Source organism: Pseudophryne corroboree, chromosome 11 (genome assembly GCF_028390025.1).
Source record: "Pseudophryne corroboree isolate aPseCor3 chromosome 11, aPseCor3.hap2, whole genome shotgun sequence".
Lineage (NCBI taxonomy): Eukaryota > Metazoa > Chordata > Amphibia > Anura > Myobatrachidae > Pseudophryne > Pseudophryne corroboree.
Genome location: NC_086454.1, coordinates 325,019,735 through 325,042,807, shown reverse-complemented (window position 1 = coordinate 325,042,807; position 23,073 = coordinate 325,019,735). Strand labels below are relative to the sequence as shown.

Here is a 23,073-nt window from a genome sequence, read left to right as displayed (position 1 = left end):
TTTTTTTTTTAGTCATCACAATGGGCCTAATTCAAACCTGATCGCTAGGCTGCGTTTTCGCACAGCGGATAATCAGGTCTAAACTGCGTGTGCGTATGCACCGCAATGTGCAGGCGTGTCGCGCGGGTACAAAGCGGATCGACGCTTAGCGATGGGTTTGTGCGAAGAATTCATTTGCATGGGCATTCGCAAGGAGATTGGCAGGAAGAAGCCGTTTGTGGGTGTCAACTGACCATTTTCTGTGAGTGGTTGGAAAAACGCAGGCGTGTCCATGCGTTTGCAGGGAGGGTTCCTGACGTCAATTCCGGTCCCGGACAGGCTGAAGTGTTTGCAGTGGCTGAGGAAGTCCTGGGCTACTCAGAGACTGCACAAAATCTGTTTGTACGGCTCTACTACACATGCGTTTGCACACTTGCAAAGCGGAAATAAACTCCCCTATGGGCGGCGACTATGCGAACGCAGGACTGCAAAAACAAAAATAGTGAACGAACGGGTCTGAATTAGGCCCAATGAGTGTGATTGGTCCATTTAGGTAGTGTTAGGGTTAGGCTGCAGGAGAGGTAGGGTTAGCATGCGGGAAGGAGGGGGGGGGAAGAGTTAGGTTTAGGCACCACCGGGGAAGGTTAGGTTTAGATTGCGGGGAGGGTTATCGGGTAAGGGGGGATGGTAACCATACTTTCCGACCTGAATCTCTGCTTCAGGATGCCTGTGTCGGTCATATGACTGCTGGCATCCCCTCAGCCAGGATATTGTATGTATCCCCCGTCATTATCCAACTTAAAATACTGGCAGGGTTTAAACTAAAAAATCTGCCCGTTTCGGGACCAGGGCCATATATCTTATATAAAATTCAATGGTTTGTTTGTTTGTCTGTCTGGTTGTATATTCGGGCACCCCTGCACCGATTGGGATGAAACCAACGCAAAGTGGTCAAGTTGCGTCCTGGCCAGGTCTAAGAGGGGGTCAGGGTCCCGGTCGGACCTTGCGGCGGAATGCGCTGGATTGAACTGTGTCTCGGGAGCCTGTTCTGGGCCTGCCACTGGATGGATTTGGAAGAAAACTTCACAGAGTGGTAACATTGGATCCCAGAAGACATACTAGGGGTTGGGGTTCCAGTTGGACCTCCCATTGGTGTCCGCTGGCCAGAATTTCGGCCCGGGGAGCCTGTTCTAGGCCTTCCACTGGATGGATTTTGAGGGGAAACTTCACAGAGTGGTAATATTAGATCCAAGAAGACATACTAGGGGTTGGGGTTCCAGTCGGACCTCGGGTTGGTGTATGCTGGGCTGAACTTTTACCCGGGGAGACTGTTCTGGGCCGTACAAATATCTGGATGGTAAAAAAGCAATAGGATATGTCTATACATTTTCTTTGGATATTGGTTCAATTTTTAATACATAAAATAAAAGTTATATTTTAGAAGTTTTTTTTGTTTTGTTTTTTATAAAAGAGTGTCCCACAAAAGAGTCTCTTTATTTCTTTCTTCTGCCTTTGTACCTGTTTATACATAATACACAGTACGAGGTGTATATGTGCATTGAATAAATGCAGTTGTCCAGGACATCACATCACACCAGACCATCAGTAATCAGCCTTCTCCCATCCCTTACCAACCCTCCCCATCCCTCGCACCTACTCTGACATCTTTCTCCCATGCATCTGGAGAGGAAGTCATGGCCCTCATTCGTTCCTGTCCCCTCACCACCTCCCCACTTGACCCTCTCCCCTCCTGCCTCCTCCGCTACCTCTCTCCTTCTGCTTGTTCCCATCTTTCCCACCTTCTCAATCTTGCCCTCTCATCAGGCACTGTCCCCTCTGCCTTCAAGCATGCACTCATCTCTCCTATTCTTAAATAAAACCTACCCTTGATTCAAACACTCTCTCCAACTACCGACCCATCTCTCCTCCCTTTTGCCTCCAAACTCCTTGAGCGTATTGTCTACAACCGCCTTACTTCCTTTCTTTCCTCACACTCACTGCTTGACCCATTCCAGTCTGGCTTCCGTCTTCTCCACTCCACCGAAACTGCCCTTACAAAAGTATGCAATGACCGCCATGCTCCTAAATCTAAGGGACACTACTCTACTTATTCTAGTTGATCTATGTGCTGCTTTTGACACTGTGGACCATCCTCTCCTACTGCAAATCCTTCACTCCATTGGTCTGCGTGACACTGCCCTCTCTTGGCTGTCCTCCTACCTTTCTGACCGTTCATTCTCTGTCTCCTCTCATGACTCCACCTTCCACTCAGTTCCACTAACTGTAGGGGTACCCCAAGGTTCTGTCCTTGGTTCTCTTCTCTTCTCTCTCTATACGTCCTCACTAGGTAAGCTCATTAGTTCTTTTGGTTTCCAATATCATCTCTATGCTGATGACACCCAAATCTGTCTTTCCACTCCAGACCTCTCCCCTGCTGTCCTCGCTCATATCTTCAACTGTCTCTCTGCTACCTCTTCCTGGATGTCCCAGCGCTTTCTTAAACTTAACATGTCTAAGACCGAGCTGATCATCTTCCCTCCCTCCCGCATAACCTCACCTCCTACAATCTCATTATTTATTGATGGCACTACTATCTCCCATAGCCTCCAAGTGCGCTGTCTTGGAGTAATCCTTGACTCCTCCCTCTCCTTCAAACCACACATTCAGCACCTCTCACAAACCTGCTGTTTTCATCTAAAAAATATTTCCAGGATCAGACCCTTTCTGACCCAGGATGCTACTAAGACTCTTATCCACTCACTGGTCATCTCCAGACTGGACTACTGTAATCTCCTCCTGACTGGCATTCCTGACAAATACCTCTCTCCACTCCAATCTATCCTCAATGCCGCTGCCTGGCTCATCTTCCTCACCAAACGCACTACATCCACCTCTCCTCTCCTTCAAGACCTACACTGGCTTCCCTTCCCTTTCAGAATCCATTTCAAGCTTCTCACACTCGCTTACAAAGCCCTCACCCACTCCTCTCCCATCTACATCTCTGACCTTATCTCCCTTTACACTCCCACCCGTACTCTTCGCTCTGCTAATGCACGCCGACTCTCCTGCCTACGGATTACTTCCTTCCACTCCTACCTCCAAGATTTTTCATGTGCTGCACCACTTCTCTGGAATTCCCTACCTCTTCCCCTCAGACTCTCCACCTCTCTACAAAACTTCAAACGGGCTCTCAAGACCCACTTCTTCACCAAACCCAGCTAAATCTCATCCTAACCCTCTGTTCTACACTCTCTATGTACCCCATCTGTGTCACCCCTGTCTGTCTACCCCTCCCCTTTAGAATGTTTGCTCTCACGAGCAGGGCCCTCTTCCCTCATGTGCTTATAATTTCTTACCTTAATAATCTTCAACTGCACCAAATCATCAGTCTTCTGTCACCTGATACTTATTCCAGTGTCATCTGCTGATGTAGCTATGTTTATTTACCCTGTACTTGTCCTATACTGTCATCAACTGTAAGTTGCTCTTTTCCTGTTTGATTATTTGTTTATGTACTCTGTAATTGGGCGCTGCGGAACCCTTGTGGCGCCATATAAATAAAGGATAATAATAATAATAATGACACTGTTCTATTTCAGATTGACATACGGACATGCTGGAACTGTCCACAAGGACTCTGTTTACATCTCTGGAGGACACGACTACCAGATTGGACCTTACAGGAAAAACCTGCTGTGTTACGACTCTCGTGCCGATGTTTGGGAAGAGAGGAGACCCATGATCACCGCCAGGGGCTGGCACAGTATGTGCACGGTGGAGGACAGCATATACTCTATAGGGGGGAGCGATGACAACCTGGAATCCATGGAACGTTTTGATATACTCAGCGTGGAGTGTTACAGCCCCCAGTGCGACCAGTGGACGCGCATAGCTCCTTTATTGCAACCAAATAGCGAGTCCGGGGTGGCTGTTTTGGACAGCAAGATCTATATCCTGGGTGGATACAGCTGGGAGAACACAGCATTTTCCAGAACTGTGCAAATATACGACAAGGAAAGGGGGAAGTGGGTGAAGGGCATGGATTTGCCCAAGACCGTGGCTGGTGTATCAGCCTGTGTCTGCGTGCTGAACAGCAGACGCAATGATGGAAATAAAAAAGCAGCGAGGCGGGAAGACAGAGGACGGTGAGGAGCTGCTGGGGTGGAGGACCCCCACATGGTGTCTCTGGACAGATGCTGGGGTGGAGGACCCCCATACAGGGTCTCTGGATAGATGGTTACTGCGTTACCCAATCAGTGCCTAACCTTTACATCCCAGCAACGCATTTCTCGTTTTGGTCCTTTTTAACTTTGCGTTTAACTGACAAATTAACAAATCTGACCGATTAGGCAGCTTAATCGTGCCATTGTATTGGGTGGCGGAATCTATTTGGCGATAAAGCCTCTTTGATAAATCTATTTATACAGAGTCAGAATTTTAAGTATTTTTTACGATAGCAAAATAAAAAAAATACCCTCCTATGTGCTATAGCCCTGATCTGCGCATTTGTACTTAAAAAACAGTCTCCACCCACTTGTGATCACATGATCACATTTCACAATGGAATGAGGTAGAATGCCCTTATCAGATTTTTTTTTATTTTATTTTTTATTTTAAAGCAATGACTAATTCGTAATAAGTAAAATCTTACGCTGGGCAATGCCAGTGTTTTTAAAACCGTGTACAGTACAATGTTCATTATTGATTTTAAAAAAGTTTTAGGTTTTAAAGTTTGGTCTGTTGACTTCTGGGGCAGGATGTAATGCTGGCCGAGTTTGGCGGCCGTGCGGGATGCCGACCGAACTCTGACTTTTTTTTTTTTTTTTTTTTTTTTAAAGGAGCAATGACTTACAAGGCATGGTTTTGCCTTGTAAGTGATTGCCCCTTTAATGCCTTGTACGTGAATGCCCCTTTAAAAAAAACGCCCGAGTTCGACCGCTATCCCACACGGCTGCCGATCTCGGGAGGCATTACATGCCACCCCGGGAGTCTTAATCTCCCCCTGAAAGTTGGCAGAATTGACTCTAGTGTGATAAACAAAATGAGCGCAATGTTTTTAAAATAGGAAACATTTTAGTTACTTGTTCCCCAGTATTTCTGTCATTAAAGTTATTTGCATTTTGAATTGAAGTAATGGGCCTGGAGTCCGAGCGTGACCTATTGGTGGTTGTGTCCACCATGGCCGCCTTACCGCAAGACTGAGAGAAACAATGGGACACGTTACACAGAAATAGGCCTATGTAGCAGAACATATTTTACAGCACCAAACAAACCCAAAACCTCAAGATGTGTTACATAGTAGAGACAGACTTAATGCTTATCAGCTTTGTATTTTATTTTCATATTAGATAATTGAAGACCGATGTCCTTTTATAGTTTTAAGATGGTCATAAATAAGGTAAATCTATGCGCTATTAATGGCTTGGTGAGACGGTACACTGTATATTAACAACTTAGGGGTATATTCAGTTGAAGTCGAAAGCTGCCGTCTGTCGGAAAGACGGCAGTTTTCTACTTTTTTAGGTCGGAAGGGATTCCCACCTATTCAATATAACCCAAAATGATCCGACACGTGGATCGGCGGAATAGCTGCCGATCCATGTGCTTCTGTTGGAGACGGGGCCAAATCCGACAGGTTTTGGCCCCATTTCCGATCATCTCAATCCGACTATAAAAACAGTCGGATTGAGATGAGGGAGCTGAGAGAAGGAGACGGGGGAGAGCAGCGCTACAGCAGCGTAGCCGGAGGATGTGTCACGAAACCTCGCTTGCTGGAGCCGGGTGGACGCTGCGTGAGCGGTGGCTGTGACACATCCTCCGGCTACGCTGCTATAGCCGCTGCTGTATTGCTGCTCTCCCCCGTCTGCCCGCGGCTCTCCCGTCTCAGCTCCTGCATCTCAATTCGACTTTTTTTAAAGTCGGATTGAGATGGGCATTGAATAGCTCTTGTCGGATCCATTCCGACAAATGAATGTCGGAATGGATCCGACTTCAATTGAATATACCCCTTAAAGGTAATGCTGACTGTTTCTATGAAGCAGGTTTGGTAAGCGAGTGATAAGTTCTCTACAGTAACTGCACAGGATTAGAGACTCTACAATAGATAGACTACCTATATTACACCTTTTTTATGGGCCTTTTGCATATGTAAAATATTTGGTTTGTTATCAGTGTATTTATTTGTGAACTGTACACTGTGTTTTATAATAGGATATTGGTAAATTGCACTTTTTCTTGTTTGAATTATTGTTTTCGGTAGTCCTAAATGCACTGAAACATGTGTTATCCCAGTTTTGTAACAGAATGTTACATTTGGACATTTATTATGTTATATTATTATAATGCTCCCCTAGAAGAAGTTTGTAAGAGATATTTATGAAATCTGGTGCACAGGTGATGGTGCTGTTACCATAGTAACTTTCCAGCTGTTGCCGTTGCTATCTGTACTACTGAAATCATGTGATCTGTTTGCTACGGTTACAATGCTGTGTCTGCACCAGTTTTCCTATTTGTCCCACTAGTATATTTATAAAGCTCCCCCAAAGTCTGCATCTGAGTGGATTCACAGAGTACTCAGCAATTACACTGTGTGTGTTTCATTTTTATATTTCACATAAAATAAAAGTGTCACTAATTCTATGTATATGTGCCAAGATGTAGACTGAGGACAGGGCTAGTCCCCGGTAGTCGTCTGTCTGTTTGATTGGGCTAATCTCGAGAACCACTGACCGGATTTTAAAGCGGTTTTTACAGTTGTATAAAGCAATTGTCGAGGAAGGATCAGGTGTTTGAAACATTAATCTATGACAAAAAGGATCCGAGCAGTGACTATTTTAGTGAAGCAAGTCAAAGAAAAAACATCTGTCCGAGTGCTTTCTTGGTTTACGCTGCCTAAACCGTTAAAGATATCTCATCGATGGACTTTATTTCATACTATGTAGAGATTGATACATATTATCCAGTTCCTCCAGAAAAAATAATGTACAGATGTAGCCACGCTCAACGTGGCTGGGAAACAGCCACATATGCACTTCTGCGCCGTGCTGCGACTATTGCTGCTTCAGTGTAAAGTGAATGGCTGCAGGAGGGTGATTAGAACGCACACCTGGTATGTGCGCGCATTGCGGCAAACAAGGCGCACCCACACCTAAGTGAATCCACGATGAGCGTGGCTACATCTGTAAGCCCTGTTTACTGATACAAAATTAAAGTTTTTCCCTTTTTTTTTCTTTTTATTTTTTTCCCCCCCGTTCCTATCTCACTTATGTGAAAAACTATTCTTTTTCCTCCGGTCCAGCTTTATCAGTAGGTCTGCTTCCTTTAATTTAATGCTGCCCCGTACTTTCCACAATGCTTATACGGGTGGGTGGGAATCCGGGGAGGCATTTGATATGTCGGCTGTCAGGATCCCGGCGCTTAATATACCGGAGCCGGCATACCGACAACTATTCTCCATCTTGGGGGGGTCCACAACACTCCTGGAGGGAGAATAAATTGCGTGGCGCACCACCGCGCCACAGAGTGGCGAGCGCAGCGAGCCCGCAAGGGGCTCTCTTGTGCTCACCCCGCTGCCGGCATGCTGGCGGTCGAGATCCCGGCGCCGGTGTGCTGGACGCCAGGATCCCGACTGCCGGCATAACGTAGTACACCGTGGATTCCGCTGTGGCACCATCCTACCTATTTAGTACAGTCTCTTATACTCTCACATTGCGTGTCACATATTATGTTGACACCAGAATGTCAACAAAACGTTTTTCTACTGTTAGAGGTCCAACCTAACCCTAGTCTCCATAATGACTACATACTCTCACCGTTACTCTTTCCCCGGCCATGTACTGCGATGTTATTAGAAGTGTCATTGCTGGACGTACCAATTTTATGGACTTGCCCTACAGATCGCTGATGTCTTCTGTCCATCATTCCAAGCCACAAGCTCCTACATGGATTATCAGGTAACAGTGGGGTTCCAGGGGAGGGGTTCCCACCAAATTATCTGTTTACAATGCAGTTTCTGAGATGGATGTGTGCAGTAGGAGTGGGGGTGCCCCCAATATTTCATTTACCCAACAACTCCTTCTGCAGGGACAGAGAAAAGAAAATTGCGGCCAGGGACAGGGTTTAACCCCTCAAACTACCATTCCTCATGTTCAGTACATAGGGGCAGATGTATTAACCTGGAGAAGGCATAAGGAAGTGATAAACCAGTGATATGTGCAAGGTGATAAAGGCACCAGCCAATCACCTCCTAACTGTTAATTTACATATTGGAGCTGATTGGCTGGTGCCTTTATCACCTCGCACATATCACTGGTTTATCACTTCCTTATGCCTACTCCAGGTTAATACATCTGCCCCAAAGTATGATATAATGTGCTTCTGCGTCAGACTATTTCTTGCCTTTATTACATTGTATACACTTAGCACAAAATAAACACGATGTACAATTGCCAAAGGATTCACTACTCTTTAAATTTCTCGTCAGCCATTACCTACGGACAGTCCCAGATAGCAGGCCTATGATTACCGATGGACCCTGGTTCACCTTGGTTCCTGGGACATGTCCTTCTCTATATCCTCCCTCCTGCTCGTGAGCGATTGGTCAATAGATGCAGAATAGGTTGTCCCAGGGCTGCCATCAGAAATTGTGGGGCCCGGGACTGACAAAATAGACAGGGCCCTCCCTGGAAAAAAAAAAAAAAAGGGTTCTTTCACACCGCTCCACCCCTATGTGATCTTACACATCTTGACGTTACGTATAGGTGGAGCTTTGTGGATCTGTTGGAACGATTCACAGAGAGCTGATGCACAGGGAAGGCAACAGCCCGCTGTTGTTGTGCAGCTCTCCGGGTATCGGCAGTAGGAGCCAGGGGAGGCCCCCCTCTATCTAAGGGCCCAGGACTCCAGTCCCCGCAGTACCCCGTTGACGGCTGCCCTGGGTTGTCTCGTTCCCAGTGGATAGGCTCTGTTTATTCTATACATAGAATGTGTTCCCCCGCATACACAGGGACTGGTAACTCTGTCCCACCCCTGGCAGGACTTAAGAATCTCTAAACCCAAACTAGACATCACAACATAACTGGCAATGTGGCAAGTCTGGAGTTACAGGATAAGGGGCCCATTTGCCAATGATCGCATTTTCAATGCAATCCTGGGCGCTATGATCATACTGCAGAATGCGATTATACCGAGTGTGGTGCCGGGGTCAAGGCAACCGCCATTCTGAGGAACCCTGCCGAAACTACATCCCCCGAAGTGTAGCCCATAGGCTACAATGGGCTACCGCAATGAAAAGATTGCAGTAGCTGCGGGGGACAATATCGGGAATGCGACTGGTAAATCTGGCAGCATCGCAACCCCCATAGATGCCTCCTGCTGTCCCTCCTTCTTACATTCCAGGGATGCTTAATATTTGCAGCTAGACCCCGAAAATAAGAATTTACTCACCGGTAATTCTATTTCTCGTAGTCCGTAGTGGATGCTGGGACTCCGTAAGGACCATGGGGAATAGCGGCTCCGCAGGAGACTGGGCACAACTATAAAGAAAGCTTTAGACTACTGGTGTGCACTGGCTCCTCCCACTATGACCCTCCTCCAGACCTCAGTTAGGATACTGTGCCCGGAAGAGCTGACACAATAAGGAAGGATTTTGAATCCCGGGTAAGACTCATACCAGCCACACCAATCACACCGTATAACTCGTGATACAATACCCAGTTAACAGTATGATAACAACTGAGCCTCTCAACAGATGGCTCAACAATAACCCTTTAGTTAAGCAATAACTATATACAAGTATTGCAGACAATCCACACTTGGGATGGGCGCCCAGCATCCACTACGGACTACGAGAAATAGAATTACCGGTGAGTAAATTCTTATTTTCTCTAACGTCCTAAGTGGATGCTGGGACTCCGTAAGGACCATGGGGATTATACCAAAGCTCCCAAACGGGCGGGAGAGTGCGGATGACTCTGCAGCACCGAATGGGCAAACTCTAGGTCCTCCTCAGCCAGGGTGTCAAACTTGTAGAATTTAGCAAACGTGTTTGACCCCGACCAAGTAGCTGCTCGGCAAAGTTGAAGAGCCGAGACCCCTCGGGCAGCCGCCCAAGAAGAGCCCACCTTCCTCGTGGAATGGGCTTTCACTGATTTAGGATGCGGCAGTCCAGCCGCAGAATGTGCAAGCTGAATCGTGCTACAGATCCAGCGAGCAATAGTCTGCTTTGAAGCAGGTGCACCCAACTTGTTGGGCGCATACAGGATAAAGAGCGAGTCAGTCTTTCTGACTCCAGCTGTCCTGGAAACATAGATTTTCAGGGCCCTGACTACGTCCAACAACTTGGAAGCCTCCAAGTCATTTGTAGCCGCAGGCACCACGATAGGTTGGTTCAGATGAAAAGCTGATACCACTTTAGGGAGAAACTGGGGACGAGTCCTCAATTCTGCCCTATCCATATGGAAAATCAGATAAGGGCTTTTACATGACAAAGCCGCCAATTCTGATACACACCTGGCCGAAGCCAAGGCCAACAACATGACCACTTTCCACGTGAGATACTTCAATTCCACGGTTTTAAGTGGCTCAAACCAATGTGACTTTAGGAAATCCAGCACCACGTTGAGATCCCAAGGTGCCACAGGAGGCACAAAAGGGGGCTGAATATGCAGCACTCCCTTAACAAAAGTTCAGGTAGTGAAGCCAGTTCTTTCTGGAAGAAAATCGATAGAGCCGAAATCTGGACCTTAATGGAACCCAATTTTAGGCCCATAGTCACCCCTGACTGTAGGAAGTGCAGGAAACGGCCTAGCTGAAATTCCTCCGTTGGGGCCTTCCTGGCCTCACACCACGCAACATATTTTCGCCATATGCGGTGATAATGGTTTTCGGTTACTTCTTTCCTAGCTTTAATCAGCGTAGGAATGACTTCCTCCGGAATGCCCTTTTCCTTCAGGATCCGGTGTTCAACCGCCATGCCGTCAAACGCAGCCGCGGTAAGTCTTGGAACAGACAGGGCCCCTGCTGCAGCAGGTCCTGTCTGAGCGGCAGAGGCCATGGGTCCTCTGACAACATTTCTTGAAGTTCCGGGTACCAAGCTATTCTTGGCCAATCCGGAACAATGAGTATAGTTTTTACTCCTCTTCTCCTTATTATCCTCAGTACCTTTGGTATGAGAGGAAGAGGAGGGAACACATAAACCGACCGGTACACCCACGGTGTCACTAGAGCGTCCACAGCTATCGCCTGCGGGTCTCTCGACCTGGTGCAATATCTTTCTAGCTTTTTGTTTAGGCGGGACGCCATCATGTCCACCTGTGGCTTTTCCCAACGGTTTACAATCAGTTGGAAGACTTCTGGATGAAGTCCCCACTCTCCCGGGTGGAGGTCGTGCCTGCTGAGGAAGTCTGCTTCCCAGTTGTCCACTCCCGGAATGAACACTGCTGACAGTGCTAACACGTGATTTTCCGCCCATCGGAGAATCCTTGTGGCTTCTGCCATTGCCGACCTGCTTCTCGTGCCGCCCTGTCGGTTTACATGGGCGACCGCCGTGATGTTGTCTGACTGGATCAGTACCGGCTGGTTTTGAAGCAGGGGTTTTGCCTGACTTAGGGCATTGTAAATGGCCCTCAGTTCCAGAATATTTATGTGCAGGGAAGTCTCCTGACTTGACCATAGTCCTTGAAAGTTTCTTCCCTGTGTGACTGCCCCCCAGCCTCGAAGGCTGGCATCCGTGGTCACCAGGACCCAGTCCTGTATGCCGAATCTGCGGCCCTCTTGAAGATGAGCACTCTGCAGCCACCACAGCAGAGACACCCTTGTCCTTGGAGACAGGGTTATCAGCCGATGCATCTGAAGATGCGATCCGGACCACTTGTCCAACAGGTCCCACTGAAAGGTTCTTGCATGAAACCTGCCGAATGGAATTGCTTCGTAAGAAGCTACCATCTTTCCCAGGATCCGCGTGCAGTGATGCACCGACATCTGTTTTGGTTTTAGGAGGCCTCTGACTAGAGATGACAGCTCCTTGGCCTTCTCCGGGAGAAACACTTTTTTCTGTTCTGTGTCCAGAACCATCCCCAGGAACAGTAGACGTGTCGTAGGGACCAGCTGTGACTTTGGAATGTTTAGAATCCAGCCGTGCTGTTGTAGCACCTCCCGAGATAGTGCTACCCCGACCAACAACTGCTCTCTGGACCTCGCCTTTATCAGGAGATCGTCCAAGTACGGGATAATTAAAACTCCCTTCTTTCGAAGGAGTATCATCATTTCGGCCATTACCTTGGTAAAGACCCTCGGAGCCGTGGATAGACCGAACGGCAACGTCTGGAATTGGTAATGACAATCCTGTACCACAAATCTGAGGTACTCCTGGTGAGGATGGTAAATGGGGACATGCAGGTAAGCATCCTTGATGTCCAGTGATACCATGTAATCCCCCTCGTCCAGGCTTGCAATAACCGCCCTGAGCGATTCCATCTTGAACTTAAATTTTTTTATATATGTGTTCAAGGATTTCAAATTTAAAATGGGTCTCACCGAACCGTCCGGTTTCGGTACCACAAACATTGTGGAATAGTAACCCCGTCCTTGTTGAAGTAGGGGTACCTTCACTATCACCTGTTGTGAATACAGCTTGTGAATTGCCTGTAACACTGCCTCCCTGCCTGAGGGAGTGGTTGGCAAGGCAGATTTGAGGAAACGGCGGGGTGGGGGGGACGTCTCGAATTCCAGCTTGTACCCCTGAGATACTATCTGAAAAATCCAGGGATCCACCCGTGAGCGAGCCCACTGATTGCTGAAATATTTGAGACGGGCCCCCACCGTACCTGGCTCCGCCTGTGGAGCCCCAGCGTCATGCTGTGGACTTAGAGGAAGCGGGGGAGGACTTTTGCTCCTGGGAACTGGCTGTATGCTGCAGCTTTTTTCCCCTACCTCTGCCTCTGGGCAGAAAAGACGCGCCTTTAACCCGCTTGCCCCTATTGGGCCGAAAGGACTGTACCTGATAATACGGTGCTTTCTTTGGCTGTGAGGGAACATGGGGTAAAAATGTAGACTTCCCAGCTGTTGCTGTGGAAACGAGGTCCGAGAGACCATCCCCGAACAACTCCTCACCCTTATAAGGCAGAACTTCCATGTGCCTTTTGGAATCTGCATCTCCTGTCCACTGCCGAGTCCATAACCCTCTCCTGGCAGAAATGGACATTGCACTAATTTTGGATGCCAGCCGGCAAATATCCCTCTGTGCATCCCTCATGTATAAAAGTGCGTCTTTTATATGCTCTACGGTTAGCAATATAGTATCCCTGTCTAGGGTATCAATATTTTCTGACAGGGAATCTGACCATGCAGCTGCAGCACTGCACATCCATGCTGAAGCAATAGCTGGTCTCAGTATAACACCTGTGTGTGTATATATAGATTTCAGGATAGCCTCCTGCTTTCTATCAGCAGATTCCTTTAGGGCGGCCGTATCCGGAGACGGTAGTGCCACCTTCTTTGACAAGCGTGTGAGCGCTTTATCCACTCTAGGGGATGTTTCCCAACGTGACCTATCCTCTGGCGGGAAAGGGTACGCCATTAGTAACCTCTTAGAAATTACCAGCTTCTTATCAGGGAAAGCCCACGCTTCTTCACACACTTCATTTAACTCCTCAGATGGAGGAAAAGCTACTGGTAGTTTTTTCTCTCCAAACATAATACCCTTTTTTGTGGTACTGGGGGTAACATCAGAAATGTGCAACACATTTTTCATTGCCTCAATCATGTAACGTGTGGCCCTACTGGAAGTTACATTAGTCTCATCGTCGTCGACACTGAAGTCAGTATCCGTGTCGACATCTGTGTCTGCCATCTGAGGTAGCGGGCGTTTTAGAGCCCCTGATGGCTTTTGAGACGCCTGGGCAGGCACAGGCTGAGAAGCCGGCTGTCCCACATTTGGTATGTCGTCAAACCTTTTATGCAAGGAGTCGACACTGTCGCGTAATTCCTTCCACAGCACCATCCACTCAGGTGTCGACCCCGCAGGGGGTGACATCACATTTACAGGCATCTGCTCCGCCTCCACATAAGCCTCCTCATCAAACATGTCGACACAGCCGTACCGACACACCGCAAACACACAGGGAATGCTCTGACAGAGGACAGGACCCCACAAAGCCCTTTGGGGAGACAGAGAGAGAGTATGCCAGCACACACCAGAGCGCTATATAACACAGGGATCCCACTATAAATGAGTGTTATCCCTTATAGCTGCTTTTTATACACATATATATATATATATATATATCCTGCGCCTAAATTTAGTGCCCCCCCTCTCTTTTTTACCCTTCTGTAGCTTGCAGACTGCAGGGGAGAGCCAGGGAGCTTCCTTCCAGCGGAGCTGTGAGGGAAAAATGGCGCCAGTGTGCTGAGGGAGATGGCCCTGCCCCTTTTTCGGCGGACTTCTCCCGCTTTTTCTGGAATACTGGCAGGGGTATTTTTACATCTATATAGCCTCTAGGACTATATATGATGTAGATTTGCCAGCCAAGGTGTCTAATATTGCCCTCGGGGCGCCCCCCCCAGCGCCCTGTACCCATCAGTGACCGGAGTGTGAGGTGTACATGAGGAGCAATGGCGCACAGCTGCAGTGCTGTGCGCTACCTTGGTGAAGACCGAAGTCTTCTGCCGCCGATTTTCCGGACCTCTTCTTGCTTCTGGCTCTGTAAGGGGGACGGCGGCGCGGCTCCGGGAACGAACACCAAGGTCGGGTCCTGCGGTCGATCCCTCTGGAGCTAATGGTGTCCAGTAGCCTAAGAAGCCCAAACTACCACCTGTTAGGTAGGTTCGCTTCTTCTCCCCTTAGTCCCTCGCTGCAGTGAGTCTGTTGCCAGCAGATCTCACTGAAAATAAAAAACCTAAATATACTTTCTTTCTAGAAGCTCAGGAGAGCCCCAAGTGTGCATCCAGCTCAGCCGGGCACAAGATTCTAACTGGAGGAGGGTCATAGTGGGAGGAGCCAGTGCACACCAGTAGTCTAAAGCTTTCTTTATAGTTGTGTCCAGTCTCCTGCGGAGCCGCTATTCCCCATGGTCCTTACGGAGTCCCAGCATCCACTTAGGACGTTAGAGAAAACTGGTGTTTTTGGGGACGTAGATGCCAATATTGTTTGATAAATGGGCCCCTAAGACTGGTATTCCTGGGCCCCTTGTTCTGTATTACACTACAGCCTATACTGATAGGGTTGTGTCGATGTTACCTTCGTGCTCAGGACCTGGAAGTGACAAAACGAGAGGGCAGGAGAAAACTTCCGCCCTTACAGCACCTAAATGTTTTCTTCGTTCTCCGTACGTTTGAGGTACATTTTTTTTTTCTATGCAGTACTGGACCCTCGCGGGCACGCTTCACTCGCCACACTTCGGGCTCGCTGTCTCGCTTCTAATAATGTCAAATATTACCTTAAAACATAAAGCTGTACACTATTACCGTGGAGCCGCTATGGCCGCTAGACTTATTACACACACTACGGACTAAGTACGCTATTTGCGTACTGAGTACCGTATGGATACGCACTTAGCGTATCCGACGCTATGCCGTGGGCGCGACGCACGAGCGGCACGTACGCACACGGATTCACGCTTCGTACTAAGCACGCTGTTAGCGTACTGAGTACCGCACTGATACGCTATTAGCGTATCAGACGCCGTGCCGTGGGTACAACGTACACGCGGCGCGGACGCACACAGAGTGATATACAGTAAACCTTAAGTAATGAAACAGTGTAAGGGTGTGCTTATACTTTAAACCTTAGCAGTCTAGTACTGCAACGATGTAATACCTGAAAACCTTAACAATGCTTATACACCTTATAGCGATTGAGACGCTAAGAAAGCCCTTTGCAGGAAAGTGAAAACACAACACCGGTTTGTGGTAAACCACTGGGCTCTAACACCGCAGCGGATTATTCAGAGAAAAGGGGTAAACAGATACAAGTTATACACTACAGGCTAACAAGGAAATCTAAACAGAATAATAGAGAATAATGGCTACAGAGAATATACATACGTGGGGAATCGTTCGCAAGCGCGTCCTGGACCAGTCCTCAGCTATCAGGGTGAAAGCCTTCAGAGTCTTGTGTGCTGGCCAGGCAACAGTGGTCTTTTTATACACAACATACATTCACAATACAATGGTCACTGTAATCTCATTGTTCATTGGACACAGGGATGTGTCTCTACATTACAGCAAAGGTCATAGGTGGATTTGAACAGGTAGGCGATGTCCTTCCCCAACTGCTCTGGTGGGAGGTATCCTCTGGATTCCCGCCGCATGTGTAATTTACAGCAAATACAGTTAATGTTCATAATCTACTTTTGTACATAACTATACGCAGGAGCAAGCGATCTTTTCCTAGCTAACACCGGAATGTTACCCTAAAAATATCCTACAGCTGGATACTAGACATCACCTACCAACCTTTGTCTGACCCTTCCTATCATGCAAAGACGAATCTCTCTGTCCAGGAACTGTTTAAACTAACATTACTCGCTGACATGATCTAAGGGAACTATATCTACAAAATGCACTATTTGGGTTAAATATGCTACGTTCGAGTTGCACGCTACACGCTCACAAACTCCGCCATAAATACACATATCATGCGCACGAGTCGCTGGAGCGTCTCTTACGCAACTTGCGGGTATGTGTACGTACGGGGGACCGGGTGCACGAGCAGCGTGCATGTGCATGAGGGGTTAGTACAATGGATATGTATAACAATATTTTTCGACTTTGACACTTCACTCGCCACACTTTACTATTCCAAATAGATTGAGACATGGACCCAGGGGGTTATGGGAAAGGTCCTCTCCACGATGGTAAACTAGACGCTACCATACTGGTAGCATGACACATTTGCACAGTAGCACTTTGGCAGAAAAGCACATTTTCCAACAGACTCCAAGCAACATCTCACCTACGTGTATAATCCTGTCCTGCAACCGGAGCAAAGGAAAGGCGGACAAGTTGTGTAACGCTGAGTCATTGAAGTCTGTTGTGGGTACGATAAATTGTGCCAGAAATAAAACAAAATTGAAAGATGTTAATAAGTTGTTGTGTATACTAACATACAGTCTACATTAGAGCGCCATCATGCAACCAGTCAGTAACTTTATATTGTTTTTAGCAAATATATAACATTTCCAACTTAATAGAAACAATATTTTATCTCCTTGTTTATGGTAAAGTTGGCTAAATGGCCCTGGATTGAAGAAGTAACGTCGGAATGATATGAACTTTGAACTCTCTGCGCTCGACCATCTCTGGTTGATGATTTAGGAACACATGTCATTCACCAGAGACCACGAAGAAGCTTGTAAATATTTATCTGTTACTCACCAGGTGAAAGTACTCACTGATCACACACGGTGCCTATTAAACAATGGTGTAATGTACGATGGATTTTATTACAATCCATTCATATACAGTGCAATATTTCAGTTCGGGACCTGTGGTGTAGCTATTAAAATGTTTTACACATACATACATATATATATATATATATATATATATATATAAAAATAAAAAAATTTTAGGAAAGAAGGCACTCAAAAGGGACTTAACGGAAAATACATTTTGACCCAGGACTAGGGCAGGAACACCGTTCCAATATAGAACAGGACCAGTAAGTCAGTCCACACCAATACACATAGGCCCTCATTCTGAGTTGTTCGCTCGCTAGCTGCTTTTAGCAGCATTGCACACGCTAGGCCGCCGCCCTCTGGGAGTGTATCTTAGCTTAGCAGAATTGCGAATAAATAATTCTTAGCAGTTTCTGAGTAGCTCGAGACTTACTCCTACACTGCGATCAGCTCAGCCCGTTTAATTCCTGGTTTGACGTCACAAACACTCCCTGCGTTCGGCCAGCCACTCCCCCGTTTCTCCAGACACTCCTGCGTTTTATCCTGGCACGCCTGCGTTTTTCCGCACACTCCCAGAAAACGGTCAGTTTTTGCCCAGAAACACCCACTTCCTGTCAATCACACTCCGATCACTTCAACGATGAAAATTCTTCGTTCGGACGTGAGTAAATCTACTAAGTTTTGTGCTAAAATAGTTAGCGCATGCGCATTTTTGCCTTAATCGCTCCGTTGCGAAAATCGGCAACGAGCGAACAACTCGGAATGACCCCCATAGTACAAAAATATGAGCACTCATCAGTCTTCATATAAAATTTTAATAAATAAGGATATACCAGCACTGGCTGTATAAGTTAATACACGACTATTTGGCTTGTTGTTGTTCACATTTATTAATCACAAAAAATGAAAACATTAAAAAAGACAATAAGGTCACATGTACAGTATATATATTCCAATGTTGTGTCAATGATATTCAGGCACCATTCGCCCTATGTTTCACTTAGTCTGGCTAGGAATCTCCCTTATGGATCTTAGATATGTCAAAGTCAGAAAAATATCTCTATGCACACTACCATATTTGCACCTCACACAGGTCCGTGCTGCGCATGCGTACGCTCTCCCGTACGTGCGCATACTCACAGTCGCGGGCACCCGCAGGCGCACGGTATGCGTATTTACGGTAGAGTTTATGTGATCGTAGCGTGCGACTCAATCATTACATATTTTCACTATATAATGTATTTTGTAGATCATGGTCCCTTTGATAGATTCTGAAAGTTTGGTTAATATAGAATGTTCATGAACAGAGAAATCCCTCTTTGTTTGATACGAAGGGTCAGACAGGAGTAATACAGTGGTGTTTAGTATCCATCGGAAGAATATTTAATTAGAAATATTCCGGTGTTGGTTTGAAGCAGATCAATCGCTCGTGCGAATAGTTATGGACATAAGAAGTTTATGAACATTTACTTTATTTGCACTTTATTACCCATGCGGCGGGAAACCCAGTTTCCCTCCCACCTGAGCTGTTGGAAATAGTCACAGCCCACCTGTATGAATCAACCTATGACCTTTTGTTATAATGCGAGGAGGAATTCCTGTGTCCAATGAACAATGAGATTGTAGGGACCATTGAATTGCATTGTGTGTGGGGCATAAATAGAAAGGCCGATCACATCCAGCTCTCACTCTTCAACGGTTATCATTGCTGAAAATCGGGAGCTGGATGTCCAGAGGCGCATGCGATCGTTTCCTTTGTGCGTAAGTTTTTCTCCGTAATCATACTGTTTCTCTCTTGTTATTATGGGCCATATCTTTCTCTCTCTTCTCTTTCTCTCATTTTTCTCTTAAACTTAATTGTATTGTATTTACTGTATAGTTACCTGGTTAGTTAGTCTATGTTATATTGTAGTGTATGATTTGTATTTGTATTAATTCTTTTGCAAGTATATCATTCAAAATATATATATATTAGGCGTTGGACCCTAAGCATAGGTATCTGTGTATTTCTTATAGAGTTAAGTATTCTCAGAGCGTCGGTGACGCTCAAACTGCTTTTAAGCTAGTAAGGTTATACTGTGTTGCATTTACACCATATCACTACACAAAGGGTTTACTGCATAATACACTGTTTATGGTTTAGATATAAAGGTTTTACATTGTGAGCGTATGCGCCGCTGGTGATCTCCTCGTGGTCTCGAGCGGTCGCATCGCTATAGCGAATCATTACGGTATTCGGCAGCCAACAGCGTGCCTGCCAGTGATCTCTTGGCCGTGAGCGAACGTAACGCTTGAGCGTCTCGACCACGGCTAAGCGATTGTTACGCAACGTGCGTACCCTTACGGTACTTCATACGTAGTTAGCGTACAGTGTTCTTAGACCTCATAAAGGGTATTATATAAGATAAATAATCTGCTTTAACAATTGCGGGCTCGTCCTGTCCTTCACATATCTGCACTAGGTAATTACAGCAGACATTATCCAGCAGCAAAGGGCGGGAGATCATATTCCTTGTAGTGCTGTTTGGATAAGCGTCTGCTTCTCTTAGTAAAGGGTGCTGAAGGAATCCGGGAACCGGAGGTAAGAACAACACGCTAGTCTCTTTTAAAACTGTTTATTTTTCTGTCTTGCGTACACACGCACGCATATCTGCATTTCTTTTCATTCGTGTATTTTCGTATATCACTCTCCTGTTTGCTATTATATAGTTGATAAACGTGCTAAGAGAGATTTGCCGCTATTTCAAAGTGTAAAAGTAAAGGTAATATAGTTAAAGTATAGACAAACACACAGCTCTGCCTGAGAGACAAGGCAAAGTCAGTGTGGTGCGTGGTAGATGATAAAGGATCATCTACATTGATAAACGTATAAATTGTGTTACGGTGGATCTTTGCTTTGCGTACACGTGTCTCTAACAAAGGACTGAGATTTGTGTACGCAATCCAAGGGCCGACGCACGCAGCGTATATCACGCAGCGGAGCGTCCGGGTACGCCCACGTAACTCAAATCACAAGTTTTTTTTTTCTCTCCTCTCAACGCGATAAGTAGCGCCACGCGGTAAATAACGCCAGGCGATAAATCGCACAAATTTATTTTAAATTCGAAATTTAAATTAATAGATCCTTCTCCTAATTTGTAACACATCTGGTCTAAAGAGAAATTTCTGCGCAGAAATAGAAATAGAAACAAAAGTGTACATGTGGTGAGTGAGTGTGTTGTATACAATTTTACAGGTTGAACCACAAGAAAAGTCGAGTTCTCGTGAGGTACATGCGTGTAAGTGACGTACATGGTGGCTAGGGAGGCATCCCTGGTTAAAACATACAATTTGAGCATTAGAGTGTAGCAGACCAGGAGGTCATACTGTAACAGACCAGGAGGTCATAGCAGACCAGCAGGTTCAGGTACAGCAGACAAGGAAGTCCGCTATACAGTCCACAGGCACAACACCAAGAAAGGGTTGGTGCAACACCCATATAGGCCATACAAGCTCTTGCTGAAGGAATTCGCAGCCGCAATTTTCGATTCCACTGGTCGCTCCGTACATAAGATTAGTTGCTTATGTGCTGAACGATTGTACCGCACGTAATTGTGTACATTAGTAAACCTGACCGGTACTATTTGTGTACGAAGGTCATAAACGCTATTTGTACATTCTAACGTGATTTGTGTAATTTTTTTTATTTTAAGGGAAGTTCGCTGCTCACTCAGGAACTATCCAACAACCAATAGTTACTGGAAAGAGTAAGTGTTCTTCGGATCACCCTCACAGGTTCCAGTAAATAGAGGTTCAGGTCGCAGGGGCCCTGGGTCGAGTACGCCAGCACCATATCGGTGTGATCAGGTCGTATTGGTCGGCGTGGGCGAGTGAGTGGGGTACTCGGTAAACCGCCACCGTCAGCCTATTTTGAACATTTTGGTTTGCGTAAGGGTTGGCTGAATAAAGCAACACCTTCGAACTATGGGGGCCACTTGTTCAGGTAGGGGGCGATCAACCTCGGTTCGGGTTGATTCAGTGAACCGACCAGTTGGGTCGGCAAGGTACGTGATGTGTGAAAAATACGGTTCACACACAGAGGTTTTATGTGATGAATGGGAGAGAATGACGGTACATGACGGGGAGAAATTCCCAAGAGTAGGTAGCTTCAGCACAGAAGTGTTAACGAATTTAAGGAGAAGGATATGTCTCATTAAATCAGCAAAGAGACGAATCAAGCATTATGATTATTTGCAGTTGTGGCAACAGGAGGGTGACATACAGAGAGGATTGGCTCAGGCGGCGGGATCTGGCTCAATCAGAAAACTGATAGCCACGGCCCCACCGCCACCATATATATCGGGAGAGAAATTGGTTGCGGAGAATGACGCACTAAGGTGTAACACACAAACACTTAGCAACTGTGTAAATGTTAAAGATAATGTTAACCAATTAACCAATGCAAGTATTAACCCGTGCAAGTTGTACCCTGTTTTGAACTTTCCTCAGGAGTGTGATCAAGAAGACGAATCGGCAACAATTTCAGCGCTCTCTCTAGCAGCCACCATAGCAGAGACCACAGTAGGCACAGCTCCACCCACGAGATTAGTAACAAGGGCCCCTAGCGGAGGGATAGGTGAGGTCGTATCTACAGATAAGTACGGCACCATACACTATGCTGAAGCCATTTCACCACAGGCTGTAGAACCCACACAGAGTGATATTGTTAGAGTTAATCCTGTTAGGGTAATAGCTGTTCCAAATGGGAAAACTGACACATCAGGAGTCACCCCTGTGAGGAACATTGCCATGTATAGCCCATTTTCCAGAATGGAATTAAGGACCATAGTGTCTGAATTCCCTGACCCTAGAAAAGACTTAGTTGCCAGCCAAAAATACATCAGAGACCTAGGTAACACTGTAGAGCCCAACAACAAAGACTGGCAGATATTGCTGAGAGCATGTTTACCCTCCAATGTTGACGCAACTCAATTTTTAGCTGACTGTGGATTAGATCAGGATGTACCTCTTACAGATGTGTACAACAAAGACAATGTAAAAAGAATAAGCTTACAGTTAAAGGAGTATTTCCCAGCCGTAGTTAAATGGAACAAAATATTCTCCATTAAACAGAAGGAGTCAGAAACAGCTGCAGAGTATTTTCACAGAGCATTATCAGAAATGGCAAAATACACAGGCATAGAGGACATTAAAACAAACATAAACCATCGAGAAGTAGCAGTATCGGTACTGATGGATGGTTTAAAAGAATCATTAAAGACTAGGGTACAGACCACACAACCATGTTGGCGAGGTCTGTCTGTGGCTACTTTGAGAGAGGCTGCTATTGATCACGATAGGAACATCACCAGACACAGGGAACAACAAAGTGATAAGTTAATGGCAGTAAGTATACAGGCCCTGACCACAAAACAGCCTGTGTTAACATCACCAAACCCTGTGGGTAAGTCAAATGTGGTAACATGTTATTATTGTCACAGACAGGGACACTTTGCACGAGACTGTAGATCGAGAAATGTACAAAAATCTTATCAACCCCCTAGACAACGACACGACACACGACATTGGGAGCAGGGTCCGCAGAAACGGAGTTATGAGCCACATGCAGGGGAAACAAAAAGATACCCCCCAAACAGAGATTGGCAAACCTCTGGTAGTTCCCAGCTAACTCCCTCACAAGTAGTTGCTGCCAGCGGGA

General features: G+C 46.3%; 1 protein-coding gene across 2 annotated transcripts in view; it reads left to right on the top strand.

Moving 5' to 3' along the window:
• KLHL36 (kelch like family member 36) overlaps positions 1-6,715 on the top strand; it is a 55,664-nt gene extending 48,949 nt beyond the window's left edge. The window contains exon 6 of one of the 2 annotated variants that reach the window (XM_063945707.1): positions 3,579-6,715. In XM_063945707.1, coding sequence (XP_063801777.1) covers positions 3,579-4,128 — 550 coding nt within the window. In that variant the 3' untranslated portion in view covers positions 4,129-6,715. The remainder of the gene's footprint in view (positions 1-3,578) is intronic. The other variant, XM_063945706.1, reaches the window with a different exon arrangement.
• Positions 6,716-23,073: the final 16,358 nt, after the last annotated feature.